This window comes from Diceros bicornis, chromosome 2, assembly GCF_020826845.1.
Source record: "Diceros bicornis minor isolate mBicDic1 chromosome 2, mDicBic1.mat.cur, whole genome shotgun sequence".
Classification (NCBI taxonomy): Eukaryota; Metazoa; Chordata; class Mammalia; order Perissodactyla; family Rhinocerotidae; genus Diceros; species Diceros bicornis.
In genome coordinates, this window is record NC_080741.1 from 74,575,259 (window position 1) to 74,591,953 (window position 16,695).

General features: G+C 38.2%; 1 protein-coding gene across 1 annotated transcript in view; it reads right to left on the reverse strand.

Moving 5' to 3' along the window:
• The window catches only part of EDEM1 (ER degradation enhancing alpha-mannosidase like protein 1), a 39,255-nt gene that overhangs the window by 16,379 nt on the left and 6,181 nt on the right, over nucleotides 1-16,695 (reverse strand). Inside the window, exons 2-5 of the mRNA XM_058563403.1 lie at nucleotides 16,470-16,542; nucleotides 13,136-13,239; nucleotides 10,993-11,164; nucleotides 9,780-9,963 (exon numbers count right to left, since the gene is read on the reverse strand). Coding sequence (XP_058419386.1) covers nucleotides 9,780-9,963; nucleotides 10,993-11,164; nucleotides 13,136-13,239; nucleotides 16,470-16,542 — 533 coding nt within the window. The remainder of the gene's footprint in view (nucleotides 1-9,779; nucleotides 9,964-10,992; nucleotides 11,165-13,135; nucleotides 13,240-16,469; nucleotides 16,543-16,695) is intronic.

The window sequence follows — 16,695 nt, forward strand, 5'->3', positions numbered from 1 at the left end:
TGGGAGCATTAAGCCCTCATATATGAATAATCAGTCTAAACATAAATGGATTGAATTCTCCAATCAAAAGACACAGAGTGGCAGGATGCATTAAAAAGCAAGACCCAACAATATGCTGCCTCCAGGAAACACATCTCAGCAGTAAGGACAAACACAGACTCAGAGTGAAAGGATGGAAGACAATACTCCAAGCTAATGGCAAACACAAGAAAGCAGGTGTTGCCATACTTATATCAAACAAAGTAGACTTCAACATAGAACAGGTAATGAGAGAAAAAGAGTGGCAATATATAATGATAAAAGAGACACTCCACCAAGAAGACATATCACTTATAAATATATATGCACCCAACACAGGAGCACCAAAGTACATAAAGCAACTATTAACAGACCTAAAAGGAGATATTAGCAACAACACAATAACAGAAGGGGATCTTAACATCCCACTTACATCAATGGATAGATCATCCAGGCAGAAAGTCAATAAGAAAACAGTGGACTTAAATGAAAAACTAGAAGAGATGGTCTTAATAGATATAGAGAGAGTACTCCACCCAAACACAGCAGATTACACATTCTTCTCAAGCGCGCATAGAATATTCTCAAGAATAGACTATATGTTGGGAAGCAAGGCAAGCCTCTATAAATTTAAGAAGATTGAAATCATAACAAGCATCTTCTCCAACCATAATGCTATGAAACTAGAAATCAACTACAAGAAAAAAACTAGGAAAGTGACAAAAATGTGGAGACTAAACAACACAATACTGAATAACCAATGGATCACTGAAAAAAACTAAAGGAAAAATAAAAAATTATCTGGAGACAAATGAAAATGAAAATACACCATACCAACTCACATGGGATGGAGCAAAAATGGTCCTGAGAGGGAAACTCATAGTGATATAGGCCCACCTTAACAAATAAGAAAAATCCCACATGAGCAACCTTAAAACTAGACCTAACAGAATTAGAAAAAAAGAACAAACAAAGCCTAAAGAGAGCAGAAGGAAGGAAATAATAAAAATTAGAGCAGAAAAACATGAAATTTAAACCAAAAAGCAGTAGAAAAGATCAATGAAACAAAGAGCTGGTTCTCTGAGAAGATAAACAAAATTGACATACCCTTAGCCAGACTCACTAAGAAAAAAAGAGAAAAGGCTCAAATAAATAAAATTAGAAATGAAAGAGGAGAAATTACAATGGATACCATCTAAATACAAAGGATTATAACAGAATACTATGAAAAACTAAATGCCAACAAATTGGACAATCTAGAAGAAATGGATAAATTCTTAGACTCATACAACCTCCCAAAACTGAATTAAGAAGAAACAGAGAATCTGAATAGACAAGTGACAAGTAAAGAGATTGAAACACTAATCAAAAAGCTCCCAGAAAATAAAAGACCAGAACCAGGTGGCTTCTCTAGAGAATTTTACCAAACATTTAAAGAAGATTTAATACCTATCCTTCTCAAACTATTACAAAAAATAGAGGAAGATGGAACACTTCCTAACACATTCTATGAGGCCAACAGCACCCTGATACCAAAGCCAGACAAACACAATACAAAGAAGGAAAATTACAGGCCAGTATCACTGATGAACATAGATGCAAAAATCCTCAACAAAATATTGGCAAACTGAATACAGCAATACATTAAAAAGATCATACACCATGATCGAGTGGGATTTATACCAGGGACACAGGGATGGTTCTCATCCACAAATCAATCAATGTGATACACCACATTAACAGAATGAGGAATAAAAACCACATGATCATCTCAACAGATGCAGAGAAGGCATTTGACAAGATCCAACAACAATTTATGATAAGAACTCTCAAGAAAATGGGTATAGAAGGAGGGGGCTGGCCCGGTGGCGTAGCGGTTAAGTGCACACACTCCACCCAGGTTCAGATCCCAGGCGCGCACCAACGCACCGCTTCTCAGGCCATGCTGTGGCAGTGTCCCACATAAAGTGGAGAAAGATGGGCACAGATGTTAGCCCAGGGCCAGTCTTCCTCAGCAAAAAGAGGAGGATTGGCATGGATGGTAGCTCAGGGCTGATCTTCCTCACAAAAAAAAAAAAAAATGGGTATAGAAGGAAAGTACCTCAACATAATAAACACCACATATGACAAACCCACAGCCAACATCATACTCAGTGGGGAAAAACTGAAAGCCATTCCTCTGAGAACAGGAACAAGACAAGGGTGCCCACTTTCACCAATTTTATTCAACACAGTACTGGAGGTTTTGGCCAGAGCAATTAGGCAAGAAAAAGTAATAAAAGGAATCCAAATAGGAAATGAAGAAGTGAAACTTCATCGCTGTTTGCAGACAACATGATTTTATATATAGAAAACCCTAAAGAATCCATTGGAAAACTATTAAAAATAATCAACAACTACAGCAAAGTTGCAGGATACAAAATCAACTTAGAGAAATCAGTTGCATTTCTATACTCTAATAACAAACTAACAGAAAGAGAACTCAAGAAGACAATCCCATTTACAATCGCAACAAAAAGAATAAAATATCTAGGAATAAAGTTAACCAAGGAGGTGAAGGACCTATACAATGACAACTATAAGACATTATCGAGAGAAATCAATGATGACATAAAGAAATGGAAAGATATCCCATGTACGTGGATTAGAAGAATAAACATAGTTAAAATGTCCATACTACCTAAAGCAATCTACAGATTCAATGCAATCCCAATCAGAATCGCAATGACATTCTTCATGGAAACAGAACGAAGAATCCTAAAATTCATATGGGGCAACAAAAGACCCTGAATAGCTAAAGCAATCCTGAGAAAAAAGAACAAAGCTGGAGGCATCACAATCCCTGACTTCAAAAAATACCACAAAGCTATAATAATTAAAACAGCATGGAACTGGTACAAAAACAGACACACAGCTCAATGGAACACAACTGAAATCCCAGAAATAAAATCACACATCTATGGATAGCTAATCTTTGACAAAGGAGCTAAGAACATACAATGGAGAAACGAAAGTCTCTTCAATAAATGGTGCTGGGAAAACTGGACAGCCACAAAAGAATGCAAAAGAATGAAAGTAGACTATTTTCTTTCACCATACACAAAAATTAACTCAAAATGGATCAAAGACTTGAAGATAAGACCTGAAATTATAAAACTCCTGGAAGAAAACATAGGCAGGGCACTCTTTGACATCAGTCATAGAGGGATCTTTTCGAATTCCATGTCTACTCGGACAAGGGAAACAAAAGAAAACAGAAACAGGTGGGACTTCATCAGACTAAAGAGTTCCTGCAAGGCAAATGAAACCAGGATCAAAATGAAAAGACAACCCACCAGCTGGGAGAAAATATTTGCAAATCATATATCCGACAAGGGGTTAATCTCCATAGTATATAAAGAACTCATACAACTGAACAACAAAAAAACAAACAACCCGACCAAAAGATGGGCAGACGGGCAGGCCCGGTGGCATAGCAGTTAAGTTCTCCAGCTCCGCTTCGGCGGCCCAGGGTTCACAGGTTCACATCCTGGGCACAGACCAAGGCACTGCTTGTCAAGCCATGCTGTGGCGGCGTCCCATATAAAGTAGAGGACGATGGGCACAGATGTTAGCCCAAGGCCAACCTTCCTCAGCAAAAAGAGGAGGGTTAGCAATGGATGTTAGCTCAGGGCTAACCTTCCTCACCAAAAAAAAAAAAAGGGCAGAGAATATTAACAGACATTTTTCCAGGAAAGATATACAGATGGCCAATAGGCACATGAAAAGATGTTCAACATCACTAATCATCAGTGAAATGCAAATCAAAACTATACTTAGATATCACCTTACACCTGTTAGAATGGCTGTAATCACCAAGACAAACGTTGGAGAGGTTGTGGAGAAATGGGAACCCTAATTCACTGCTGATGGGAATGCAAACTGGTGCAGCCTCTATGGAAAACAGCATGGAGATTCTTCAAAAAATTAAAAATAATACCTTATGATCCAGCTATCCCACTTCTGGGTATCTATCCCACAAACCTGAAATCAACAATCCAAAGAGGCTTATCACCCCTATGTTCATTGCAGCATTATTCACTATAGCCAAGAAATGGAAGCAACCCAATTGTCCCTCCACTGATGATTGGATAAAGAAGATGTGGTATATATATATACAATGGAACACTACTCAGCCATAAAAAAGACAAAATCGTCCCATTTGCAACAACATGGATGGACGTGGAGGGTATTATGTTAACTGAAATAAGCCAGACAGAGAAAGACAAACAGTGCATGAATTCACTCATAAGTGGAAGATAAAGCAACACACGGACAGAGAGAACAGTTTGGTGGTTACCAGAAGGAAGGGGCTGGTGGGGTGGGCACAGGGGTGAAGGGATGCATTTATATGGTGACTGACAAACAATAATGTACAACTAATATTTCACAATGTTATACACTATTATGACATCAATTAAAAAAAGCTAAAAAAAAAAAATAAGCAGTGCTTTTGCAATGACACTCTGGCTCTAGGACAACCAATCAAATTACTTCCCAATGGCAAAAAGAAAATATTTCTCAGTATAAGACAAAAAGTTACATCAGGTAGAAACCCATTTTTAAATAACATCTTGACTTACCAAAATATTGACAATTATTGAAGATAAATGATGAGTACACAGGGCTTCATTATTCATTATACTTTCTTCCTACCTTTATATGTTTGACATTTTCCATAATAATTTTTTTTAATAACATCTTGTGGAGAGATAAAAAGTTTCCCAGACAAGCAAAAATTAAAGGAGTTTGTCACCAAGAAATCAGTACTACAAGAAATGCTAAAGGGACTTATTTAAGGGGAAAAGAGAAGACCACAAATAGGAAAAATTATCTATTTCCATGATAAGAGCATAATGGGTACAAATGCACAAAAAAGAGGTTAGATATGATATCAAAAACATAAAGTGTGGGAGGAGGGGAGTTAAAGAGGAGAGCTTTCAGACAGAGGTCAAACTAAAGAGCCCATCAACTCTGTATATGGACCCCATGGTAATCACAAACCAGAAGCCTACAATAAACATACAAAAAACTAAGAGAAAGGAAGCCAAACATAATACTAAAGAAAGCCATCAAACCACAAGGGAAGAGAGCAAGAGAAGAAGAAAGGAACAGAGAAGGACTACTAAAACACTGAGAAAAAAAGTTAAAAAAATGGCAGTAAGTACATACTTATCAATAGCTACTTTAAACATCAATGGACTAAATGCTCCAATGAAAAGGCACAGGGTGGCTGATTGGATAAAAAAACAAGACCCATACATATGCTGCATACAAGAGACACACTTCAGACCTAAAGACATCCACAAACTGAAAGTGAAGGGATGGAAAAAGATACTCCAGGCAAACGGCAATGAAAAGAAAGCTGGGGTAGCAATACTCTTATCAGACAAAATAGACTTTAAAACAAAAACTGTAAAAGGAGACAAAGAAGGGTATTACATAATGATCAAGGGAACAATCCAACAAGAGGATATAACACTTGTAAATATCTACGCACCAAAAATAGGAGCACCTAAATATATAAAGCAATTATTAACAAACATAAAAAGAGAAATAGACAGTGACACAATAATAGTAGGGGACTTTAACACTCCACTTACACCAATGGATAGATCATCCAAATAGAAGATCAATAGGGAAACATTGGCCTTAAATGACACACTAGAACAGATGGACTTAGTAGATATATACAGAACATTCCATCCAAAAACCGAAGAATACACATTCTTTTGAAATGCACGTGGAACATTCTCCAGGACTGATCACATACTAGGCTACAAAACAAGTCTACATAAATTTAAGAAGATTGAAATAATACCAAGCATCTTTTCTGACCACAACGGTATGAAACTAGAAATCAACTACAGGAAGAAAATCAGAAAAGCCACAAATATGTGGAGATTAAACAAAAGGCTACTGAACAACAATTGGGTCAACAAAGAAATCAAAGGAGAAATCAAAAAATACCTGGAGATAAATGAAAATGAAAATACAACATGCCAGAATTTATGGGATAAGCAAAAGCAGTTCTAAGAAGGAAGTTTACAGCAATATAGGCCTATCTCAACAAACAAGAAAAATCTCAAATAAACAATCTAACAATGCACCTAACGGAACTCGAAAAAGAACAAACAAAGCCCAAAATCAGTAGAAGAAGGGAAACAATAAAAATCAGAGCAGAAATAAATGAAATAGAGACAAATAAAACAATAGAAAAAATTAATAAAACCAAGAGCTGGTTCTTAGAAAAGATAAACAAAATTGACAAACCTTGAGCTAGACTCACCAAGAAAAAAAGAGAGAAGGCTCAAATAAGTAAAATCAGAAATGAAAGAGGAGAAATTACAACAGACACCTCAGAAATACAAAAGATTATAAGAGAATACTATGAAAAGCTATATGCCAACAAATTGGACAATCTGGAAGAAATGGATAAATTCGTAGAATCATACAACCTTCCAAAACTGGATCAAGAAGAAATAGAGAATTTGAATAGACCAAACACCAGTAAGATCAAAACCGTAATCAAAAACCTCCCCAAAAATAAAAGTCCAGGACCAGACGGCTACCCTGGTGAATTCTACCAAACATTCAAAGAAGACTTAATACCTATCCTTCTCAAACTCTTCCAAAAAATTGAGGAGGGCAGGAAGCTCCCTAACTCATTCTATGAAGCCGACATTACCCTGATACCAAAAGCAGACAAGGACAACACAAAAGAATAAAATTACAGGCCAATATCACTGACGAACATCGATGCAAAAATCCTCAACAAAATACTAGCAAATCGCATACAACAATACATTAAAAAGATTATACACCCTGATCAAGTGGGATTTCTTCTAAGGATGCAGGGATGGTTCAACATTCGCAAATCAATCAATGTGATACACCACATTAATAAAATGAAGAATACAAACCACGTGATCATTTCAATAGATCCAGAGAAAGCATTTGACAAGCAGCATCCATTTATGATAAAAACTCTCAATAAAATGGGTATAGAAGGAAAGTACCTCAACGTAATAAAGGCCACATATGACAAACCCACAGCTAATATCATTCTCAATGGTGAAAAACTGAAAGCTATCTCTTTAAGAACAGGAACCAGACGAGGATGCCCACTCTCACCACTCCTATTTAAGACAGTATTAGAAGTCCTAACCAAAGCAATCAGGCAAGAAAAAGAAATAAAAGGGATCCAAACAGGAAAGAAGAAGTGAAACTGTCACTATTTGCAGATGACATGATTTTATATATAGAAAACCCTAAAGAATCCACCAAAAAACTTTTAGAAGTAATAAATGAATAGGGTAAAGTTGCAGGATACAAAATCAACATAGAAAACATTAACATACAAAAATCCATACACTAACAACGAAGTAGCAGAAAGAGAAATTAAGAATACAATCCCATTTACAATTGCAACAAAAAGAATAAAATACCTAGGAATAAACTTAACCAAAGAGGTGAAAGAGCTGTACAACGAAAACTATAAAACACTGCTGAAAGAAATTGAAAAAGACACAAAGAAATGGAAAGATATTCTGTGCTCTTGGATTAGAAGAATTAACATAGTTAAGATGTCCATACTTCCTGAAGTAATCTATAGATTCAATGCAATCCCTATCAAAGTTCCAACAACATTTTTCATAGAAATAGAACAAAGAATCCTAAAATTTATATGGAGCAACAAAAGACCCTGAATAGCTAAAGGAATCCTGAGAAAAAAGAACAAAGCTGGAGGTATCACACTCCCTGATTTCAAAATACACTACAAAGCTATAGTAACCAAAACAGCATGGTACTGGCACAAAAACAGATGCACAGATCAATGGAAAAGAATCAAAAGCCCAGAAATAAACCCACACATCTATGGATAGCTAATCTTTGACAAAGGAGCCAAGAACACACAATGGAGAAAGGAAAGTCTCTTCAACAAATGATGTTGGGAAAACTGAACAGCCACATACAAAAAAATGAAAGTAGACCCTTACCTTACACCATACACAAAAATTAACTCAAAATGGATTAAAGACTTGAATGTAAGATCTGAAACTATGAAACTTCTAGAAGAAAACACAGGCAGTATGCTCTTCGACATCTGGCTTAGCAACATATTTTCAAGCACCATGTCTGACCGGGCAAGGGAAACAACAGAAAAAATAAACAACTGGGACTACATCAAACTAAAAAGCTTCTGCACAGCAAAGGAAACCATCAACAAAACGAAAAGACAACCTAACAATTGGGAGAAGATATTTGCAAACCATACATCTGATAAGGGGTTAATCTCCAAAATACATAAAGAACTCATGCATCTCAACAACAAAAAAACTAACAACCCAATTAAAAAACAGGCAAAAGACCTGAACAGATATTTCTCCAAAGAAGATATACAGATGGCCAACAGGCACATGAAAAGATGTTCAACATCATTAACTACCAGGGAAATGCAAATCAAAACTACAATGAGATATCACCTCACGCCCGTCAGGATGGCTATAATTAACAAGACAGGAAACAACCCGTGTTGGAGAGGATGTGGAGAGAAGGGAACTCTCATACACTGCTGGTGGGAGTGCAAACTGGTGCAGCCACTATGGAAAACAGTATGGAGATTCCTCAAAAAATCAGGGATAGAACTACCATACGATCCAGCTATTCCACTGCTGGGTATTTATCCAAAGAACTTGAAAACACCAACGCGTAAAGATACATGCACCCCTGTGTTCACTGTAGCGTTATTCACAATAGCCAAGACTTGGAAGCAACCTAAGTGCCCATCAAGGGACAAATGGATAAAGATGTGGTATATATACTTAATGGAATATTACTCAGCCATAAGAAACAATGAAATCCAGCCATTTGTGACAACATGGATGGACACTGAGGGTATTATGCAAAGTGAAATAAGTCAGAGGGAGAGGGTCAAATATCGTATGCTCTCACTCATTAAGTAGTAGATAATAACAACAACAAACAAACACATAGAGACAGAGATTGAATTGGTGGTTACCAGAGGGGAAGAGTGGGGGGAGGAGGGCAAAAGGGATAATTTGGCACATGTGTGTGGTGATGGATTGTAATTAGTATTTGGGTGGTGAACATGAGAACATAATGTAATCCATGCAGAAACAGAAGTATAATGATATACACTTGAAATTTATACAATGTTATAAACCAATGTTACTGCAATAAACAAAAAATTAAAAAAAAATAATCATAACAACATCTTGACCAAATATTCTCAAGGGAAAAAAAACACCCCACCTAATATAGGTTTAATCTGGGCTTTCAATCTACTACCACATGCCTTTTTAAAAGGAGAAAGCCACCCTACCAGTAACTCTAAATTCCTATATTTAGAACCTTATATTGAAGCAAATATAATCTGCCTCAGAGGCAGTTCTTTTTATAGCATTTCCATTAACAATTATCTTCAAGTGGAATATGCCAAGGGATTCAAATCAGAAGGGAGCCCTCAAACAGCAAAAGCATTATTCTTTCCCATCAAACCTTATAGCCTCACTCTAAGCAAAAAGTCACATAAAAAGAAATTGGATATGGCAGACACTAAGGGCCATTCTGAGTTGTCAATTTTTAGATTTAACTGTACAAGAAAGAAAGAGTGGAGAGGAGGGAGAGACCCAGAGAAGATGAAAGGAGAAGGCACCAAACGTATGCAGTCCTGATGGTGCGAGAAGGTGCCACCACACCTAATAATCCTGTATCATTGCTCCTGAGGTTCCAAAGGGCTTTCACTGCTCGTCTGGCCACCCACTCAAACGTGGAATCCCCAAGCAGTCGGCTCAGAATCCCGAATTCCACCAGGAGGGAGCCAGCCCCTGCCGTGCATGTCTCATTATTGCTGTCAGGAGGAACGCCTGTCTTTAGATTCACCTGAGGACACAAAGAGATAAAAGATTCACAGTAAAACTCAAGGAACCCACAGGGCTAGCAGGCAAGGTCACAGCTACTATATTTCACTAATGAATAAGCTCACCACAGTGAGTCAGCTCACTGCCTTCCACTTTATATCCAAGATGAAGATGGGACTTAAGTTTCAAAGACACAGACAAGACAATCAGCACACCACAGCCTTGTTTTATTAATAAGAGCAAGTCTTAGGAGAATCATTATAATGCTATTCACTAATCCATCTCTTTCCAGCAGGTTCTTTTCACGGTTACACACACCAGGCTGTGGCATTAGAGACAAAGACCGGCTGTGGAATCACTTATAGATTTTAGCGAGCTCCTGTGAACTCACTCCTGCTCAGTGAATGTAAACAAATCTCAGACTGGGGGAGAAAGGAGACACAGTGAGAACATGACAGCCTGTTTCATCACTGAGGCTCTGTGGTCTGGTGATTCTCTGCTGGTTACTTCAAAAGGCTTACTCAACTCCCAGAGGCATTCTGGGCTCAGCAAATCAGATGCCACAAAGACACAATCTTATTCCAGATCTTGCATTTAAATCAGCAGCTAACTTGCTGGTCTGTGCCAGCTTTATTTGAAAGATCCATGTGAAGCATTCAAAAGAACATTCACTGAGCTCCTGCATTATACATGTGAGGGTCTTTGGGGAAATGTGCCCACATTAGAAATGAAGACAAATTCCCCACGCTATTTTGTAGCAGGGGATATAAATTCCACGTTTAAAAGGACTTAAGAATAGTGAGCACAGGAACATAACTTCTTCCTTAAGGAGAAGGATTAAATCGGACATGTCACCATGTGCCTGGCATACAGTAGGTGCTCAGTAAATGCTGAATGAATTAAAAAATATTTACATCATATTTTAGGGCCAAATTCTCTCAAGGACATGTCTTTCCTCTTCCATATCAGCCCCACTCCTTCCCCCAAATAAATTAATCAACAAAGAGTTTTAACTCAGGAAGACAGTGAACTGTCAAACCAGTCTACCTACCCGAGGATAGGGGATCCCTGTCTTGGTGTTTTCAAAGGCAGGGAGGAGCCGTACAGCCAGGTCATGGGCCATGTGCAACAATTCATTATCATAATCCTTAATTGTCATGTCACCAAAGGGCTGCTTGGAGTCAGTTATTATTCTGTGGGCAGAAAGGAGGCTTCCCAGGACCCTAATGAGAGGAAGAACAAAAAAATAAATAAAATCCTATCAATTGTAAATGCATACAATCCAGTTCAGAATGACAGAAGCAGTCTGGAATTCCTTATGGACTCAGAGCTGCCTGGAATCAGAGGGAATGGACTTACTGGCTTCTTGAAGTTCTTTCCAGCCCTAATAATAAATGATCGACCCTTATGTCAACCACATTACTGAAAGGAAGAAAGGGAGCCATTCATCAGAGGCTACTGAGAATAATCCCACTTAAAGTAATAACTAATGTTTGGTAATCTCAATAATCTCATCAGAAGTGAGTGTACTAATCATTCTCAGAATAAATATTACCTTTTTGTATTAATAGATTACTCTTGATTTCTCTCACTTGGGGAAAAAACTTAGCCATATAAGAAACAGAAAAGGGCAAGACAACAAATACTAAGTAATTTTTGTAGTTTTGGCTGCCAAGCAACTGATGAAATTCTCTAACCTCTGGTAAAAAGGAAAAGTGAGGAGAAGGAGATGAGGAAAAAAGGACCTACTCAGAGGTAGGAGGCACCAGCTTACATTTATGTCCCTGATGAGCCATGAATTCATGTCCCACTCCAATGATCTGAAGTGGATTGTGACATTTTTCAGAACATATGTTTTCATAACTTTAATTTCATAATTTTAATAAATATTACATCTGGAATGTTACGCAATAATACAATTTTCAAAAAGTTTAAATGAAATAGGAAAATAGACACAATACAGTCATCCCCCCTTATCTGCAGTTTCACTCACTTTCTGCAGTTTCAGTTACCCACAGTCAACCACGGTCTGAAAATATTACATGGAAAATTCCAGAAATATACAATTCATCAGTTTTAAACTGCACGCCATTCTGAGTAGTGTGATGAAATCTTGTGCCATCCCACTCCATCCTGCCCGGGGCGAGAATCACCCCTTTGTCCAAAGGATCCATGCTGTACATGCTACCTGCCCGTTAGTCACTTAGTAGCCGTCTGGGTTATCAGATCCACTGTCTCAGTATTGCAGTGCTTGTGTTCAAGTAACACTTATTTTACTTAATAATGGCCCCAAAGTGAGAGAGTAATGATGCTGGCAATTCTGATATGCCAAAGAGAAGCCTTAAAATGCTTCTTTTAAGTAAAAAGTGAAAGTTCTCTACTTAATAAGGCAAGAAAAAACATTGTATGCTGAGGTTGCTAAGATCTATGGTAACTCTTATTACAGTATATTGTTATAATTGTTCTATTTTATTGTTAGTTATTGTTGTTAATCTCTTACCGTGCCTAATCTATAAACTTAACTTTATCATAGGTATGTATGCGTAGGAAAAAACACAGTATACATAGGGTTCAGTACTATCCACAGTTTTAGGCATCCACAGGCGGTCTCGGAACGTATCCCCCGCAGATAAGGGGGAATTATTGTATATCAAGCTAAAAAAGGCAGGATACAAAACTGGGTATGAAACATGAGCCCAATACATTGGGGGTGGGGAGAGCAGAAGCAAGGGAGAGAAGGAAGGAGATGCGGAGGGAAAGAGAGACACAGACACACACACATAAGGAGGAAATACACCCAAACGGTAAGAAGCGGTCTTCTGTGGGTGGTAAGTGAGATGGGAAACTTTCATTTCCTTCAGAAATATGTAGGGGTTTTCCTAGGACACACTGAAGGAAGCAAATGAGACCAGACACAAAGCAAAACCGTGAAAAACTGCATTAAAGGGACCCCTATCTTACACCTTCATTCACCTTCAAGTGTGTCTTATTGTTCAGTCCAAAACTTTAACTCCTTTGAAATGTCAATTGTACCAGTTTTGATAAATCCAAAAACAGAGATGAAAAATGGACACTGCGCCCACAAGGTCCACAGGGACTCTCTATCTGGATCTCGCAGCTGACAGACCCTCACAGGGGTTTTTCTCCCTACACACACAAAAGAAGCCTTCAATCCATTTTATGCACTATTTTACCTTATTGTGGCCTCAAAGACTTGGACGGTGGAATCTCTGTCAAATGAAACTGTGTTGATCACTAACTTGACTGCTTTCTGGAACTCGGATGAATTTCCCATTATCTTTAAAAAGAGGAACACAAACCATTACAACAGCTTGAAATGAAACTGAGGCTACATGATTGCAGGAGCTGGGCCACTTCATCTAAATGTCTGTATGTGTGGTTTTGCCACCCGTGGGAGTAGAAACAAAAGGTAGAAAAGCACAGTTATCTCTTAGAATATATTCCGGGACAGATGGGAAGCTCATTTCCTCCAACTCAAGAATCATATCTCCAAATGGCAAAACTGTGAAAATAATTCCTCATAAAATCATTAGCATCCCTCATCTTCCCACTCTCCCTCAAACTTCAGTCTGATCTTATTTAGCATGCAAGGTATTATAGTTCCTAAAATTCCTAAAATGAGTAAAAATAAATACCAAAACTGAAGAAACAAAAATATGACTTTCCCTCTGCTCCTCAAATAATTGACAGCATGGGTGCTTGGCTCCCAGGAGACCAAAACATCTGGAAAACTGACTTGTTGCTTGTTACCCAGATGTCTAAACACTTTGAAAAATAGTAACGTTATCTTTTGGATCCACATAACCAGTGACTTCAAACAAACAAAATATCCAAGTATTAGCTCTATGTCCTTTTCAAAAAGTGATCTAAAATTACGATTCCTGGGCCGGCCCCCTGGCTTAGCGGTTAAGTGCGCGCACTCCGCTGCTGGCAGTCCGGGTTCGGATCCCGGGTGCGCACCGCTTCTCCCGCCATGCTGAGGCCGCGTCCCACATACAGCAACTAGAATGATGTGCAGCTATGACATACAACTATCCACTGGGGCTTTGGGGGGAAAAAAATAAATAAATAAAATCTTTAAAAAAAAAAAACTATTAAAAATAAATAAATAAATAAATAAAATAAAATTACGATTCCTACTTTGGGTATGTGGATATGATTTCATACCAAGCTGCTCTCTCCTTTATGAAGGGCAAATTGGGCATAACATTTTATAGATTAACCTGCATTGAAAAGCTTTCATTCTGTTGAAAATTTTATGACAATCCTGTGACTATAACAACATCATAAGGACACATACACAAAAACAAGTAAAAACAAATAATTTCATCCAGACACTGCTTCTTTCAAGTATGTCTTACTTCCTAATATTTATTGGTCTAGTGCATCTTTTTTTCCCCTCCTTCTTGTTATTTTGCTGTAACACACAGAGAGCGAGTACAGATGTTTCTTTTCTGGCTTTCAGTTCTTTCCTTTTTAAAAGATTATGCAACAATGCTGCAAGTTGCATCCAATGCTCAGGGGACTGCCATCTTCCACGTGTTTCCACAGCACATCTGTTAGAGCCTGTTTAAAATGTTAGCAAAAGAAAAGGAAAACCTCAACAGAAGTAGCACCTGAAAAATAAGCCTGAAGTGCTAACACATGAAAGGCCGGATATTCTACAGTGAAAACCACAGAGATAGGTTTATTTCCTTACAGATGTTTACCAGCAACAATATCTGTTAGCAGCTGCAGATGCTGATACAATCTCAGACCCAGTGGAGGACGGAGAAGGAAGACAGCAACTTTCAATTACATATTGTACATTACCATTTTAGTCAGATAGCTACAGAACAGAGTAACCAGGCTATGAAATAATGCACTTAAGCTTAAGAAAAGCCGAATTGGACAGAAGAGTTAAATAGGTTTCTTTACTGCATGACGTCTCAGTGCCTTTAAAACGCTGCTGTGCATTGCAGCTCTCTGATAGCGGGACAGACATGCAGAATTTCTCAAGTTCATTTGGGAACAGAATTATTCTTTCAGGGGTATACCCTTGGAATACACGTTGGGAAATGCTGGATTAGTAGAAATTCATTTTTGAACGTATTATTTGCACTCCTACTATGTACCAGAGACCATTAGGTGTGGAGAGAGCGCAGTAAATAATAGAGATAAGGTCTCTGTACTTAACAAGCATGACAGGGGGATAAAAAGACACAACAGGGCAAAAAAGGAGACCTCAGGGTGAAGAAGTGAGCTTTCATAAGCTATATATGAGTCTTAGGACTTTTTTTTTTAAGCAACACTTTAAGGCTGAGTCAGCCTCTGGTATCTTCAACACATTAACTCTAATTAGGTTGAACCTACTTGCCTGGGCACATTGTGATCCATGATGGCAGGTGACTGAAGGGGAGCAGCAATAACTTCAGAAGGAGATATTGGGAGACTAAATTGCTTTGCAACTACAGCCTGGCAGAATGAAATCCCAGATTTCCCATTAGACCATGGGCCCAGGAGAATGCAGAATGATCTCTCAAGCTGTCTTCAAGTTCTAGTAATTCTACCACTAGCAAGACACTGGACAGTTGTAATGCAAACTTAGCTAGCATTAACCAGTTCTAACTCCTGACAGCTTTAAACTCTTCTAAGGAAAGTTACAAGAAACAAGACTAAATTATTAACTACAGGATTTGGGCTAGACTACAGTAAGAATTTTCTAACGGTAAAGGCTTACTGGACAATGAAGATGAGCAAAGAGGTTGTAAGATCACCCTTACTAAGGAGATTTTTAAAACAACGCTATGCTGGAATCCAGTCCCGTGGGAGCTGTATTCTACAGCGAAAGGTCATGAAGCCAACCGAGCACACAGCTCAGTCTGATAATAAGTACCAGCCCACAGCGCCTTCTTGCTTTCAATGTGCTTCTGCAAATCTGTTCAAGGGTCTCCAGTTCCCCAGAGTCAATGAGGGAAACCACAGGATGCGGAGATAAAGACAGCACCTGAGTTGGCAGCCCAGGTGTGGAGTGTCCACAAAACACAGAGCAGCAAATAAAAGAGGAGTGCTTACGGATAGGGTCCCTGCACAGGGTCTGGGACGGGGCTCAGAAACACTCTTGGGGAGCCAGTAGCTGGATGATATTTCAGGGGACCTAGCAATCCTGACATCTTGTCTTTTACTCCTGAAATCTTAACTACAGTAACTGTAAACTTTAATGGAATTCTCTATGGATTCCTGCAGGGAATAAAACAGTGGGAAACGGGGAGAAAAACAGGTTCCCTAAAAACAATCATACTTTCTTCTCCATGTTTTTACAGTAATCACGTTTCCCCTCATTTAACCTTCATGCTTCTCTTGCTCTCCACATTAAGGTCATTAAAATCAACAATAGCTATCAAAGCTATAAATACATTTTGAGTATTGAGTTTCCTGGCATTCCCATCCCTGGGGAAAAGTAGGGGTAATTAATTCCAAAATATCTTAACTAATTAAAAAATAATAATAATAAGGCTGAACACTTACTGCAAGTGTATCCAATGCATCAACAAGAGTCAATGAATAGTTCCCTAGGACATCATTGATGTTCAGATTTGAACTGAAAAAGAAATAAAATTAAAATTAAACAAAGGTATAAAAGAGAAAAAAGACAATAAAACTAAACACCCATCAGAAACTAAAATTACTGGCAACTCTCATTTATGCAGGGACCATTGTGGGCGGACCAGTATGGCAAAGGTCTCTCTCTCTC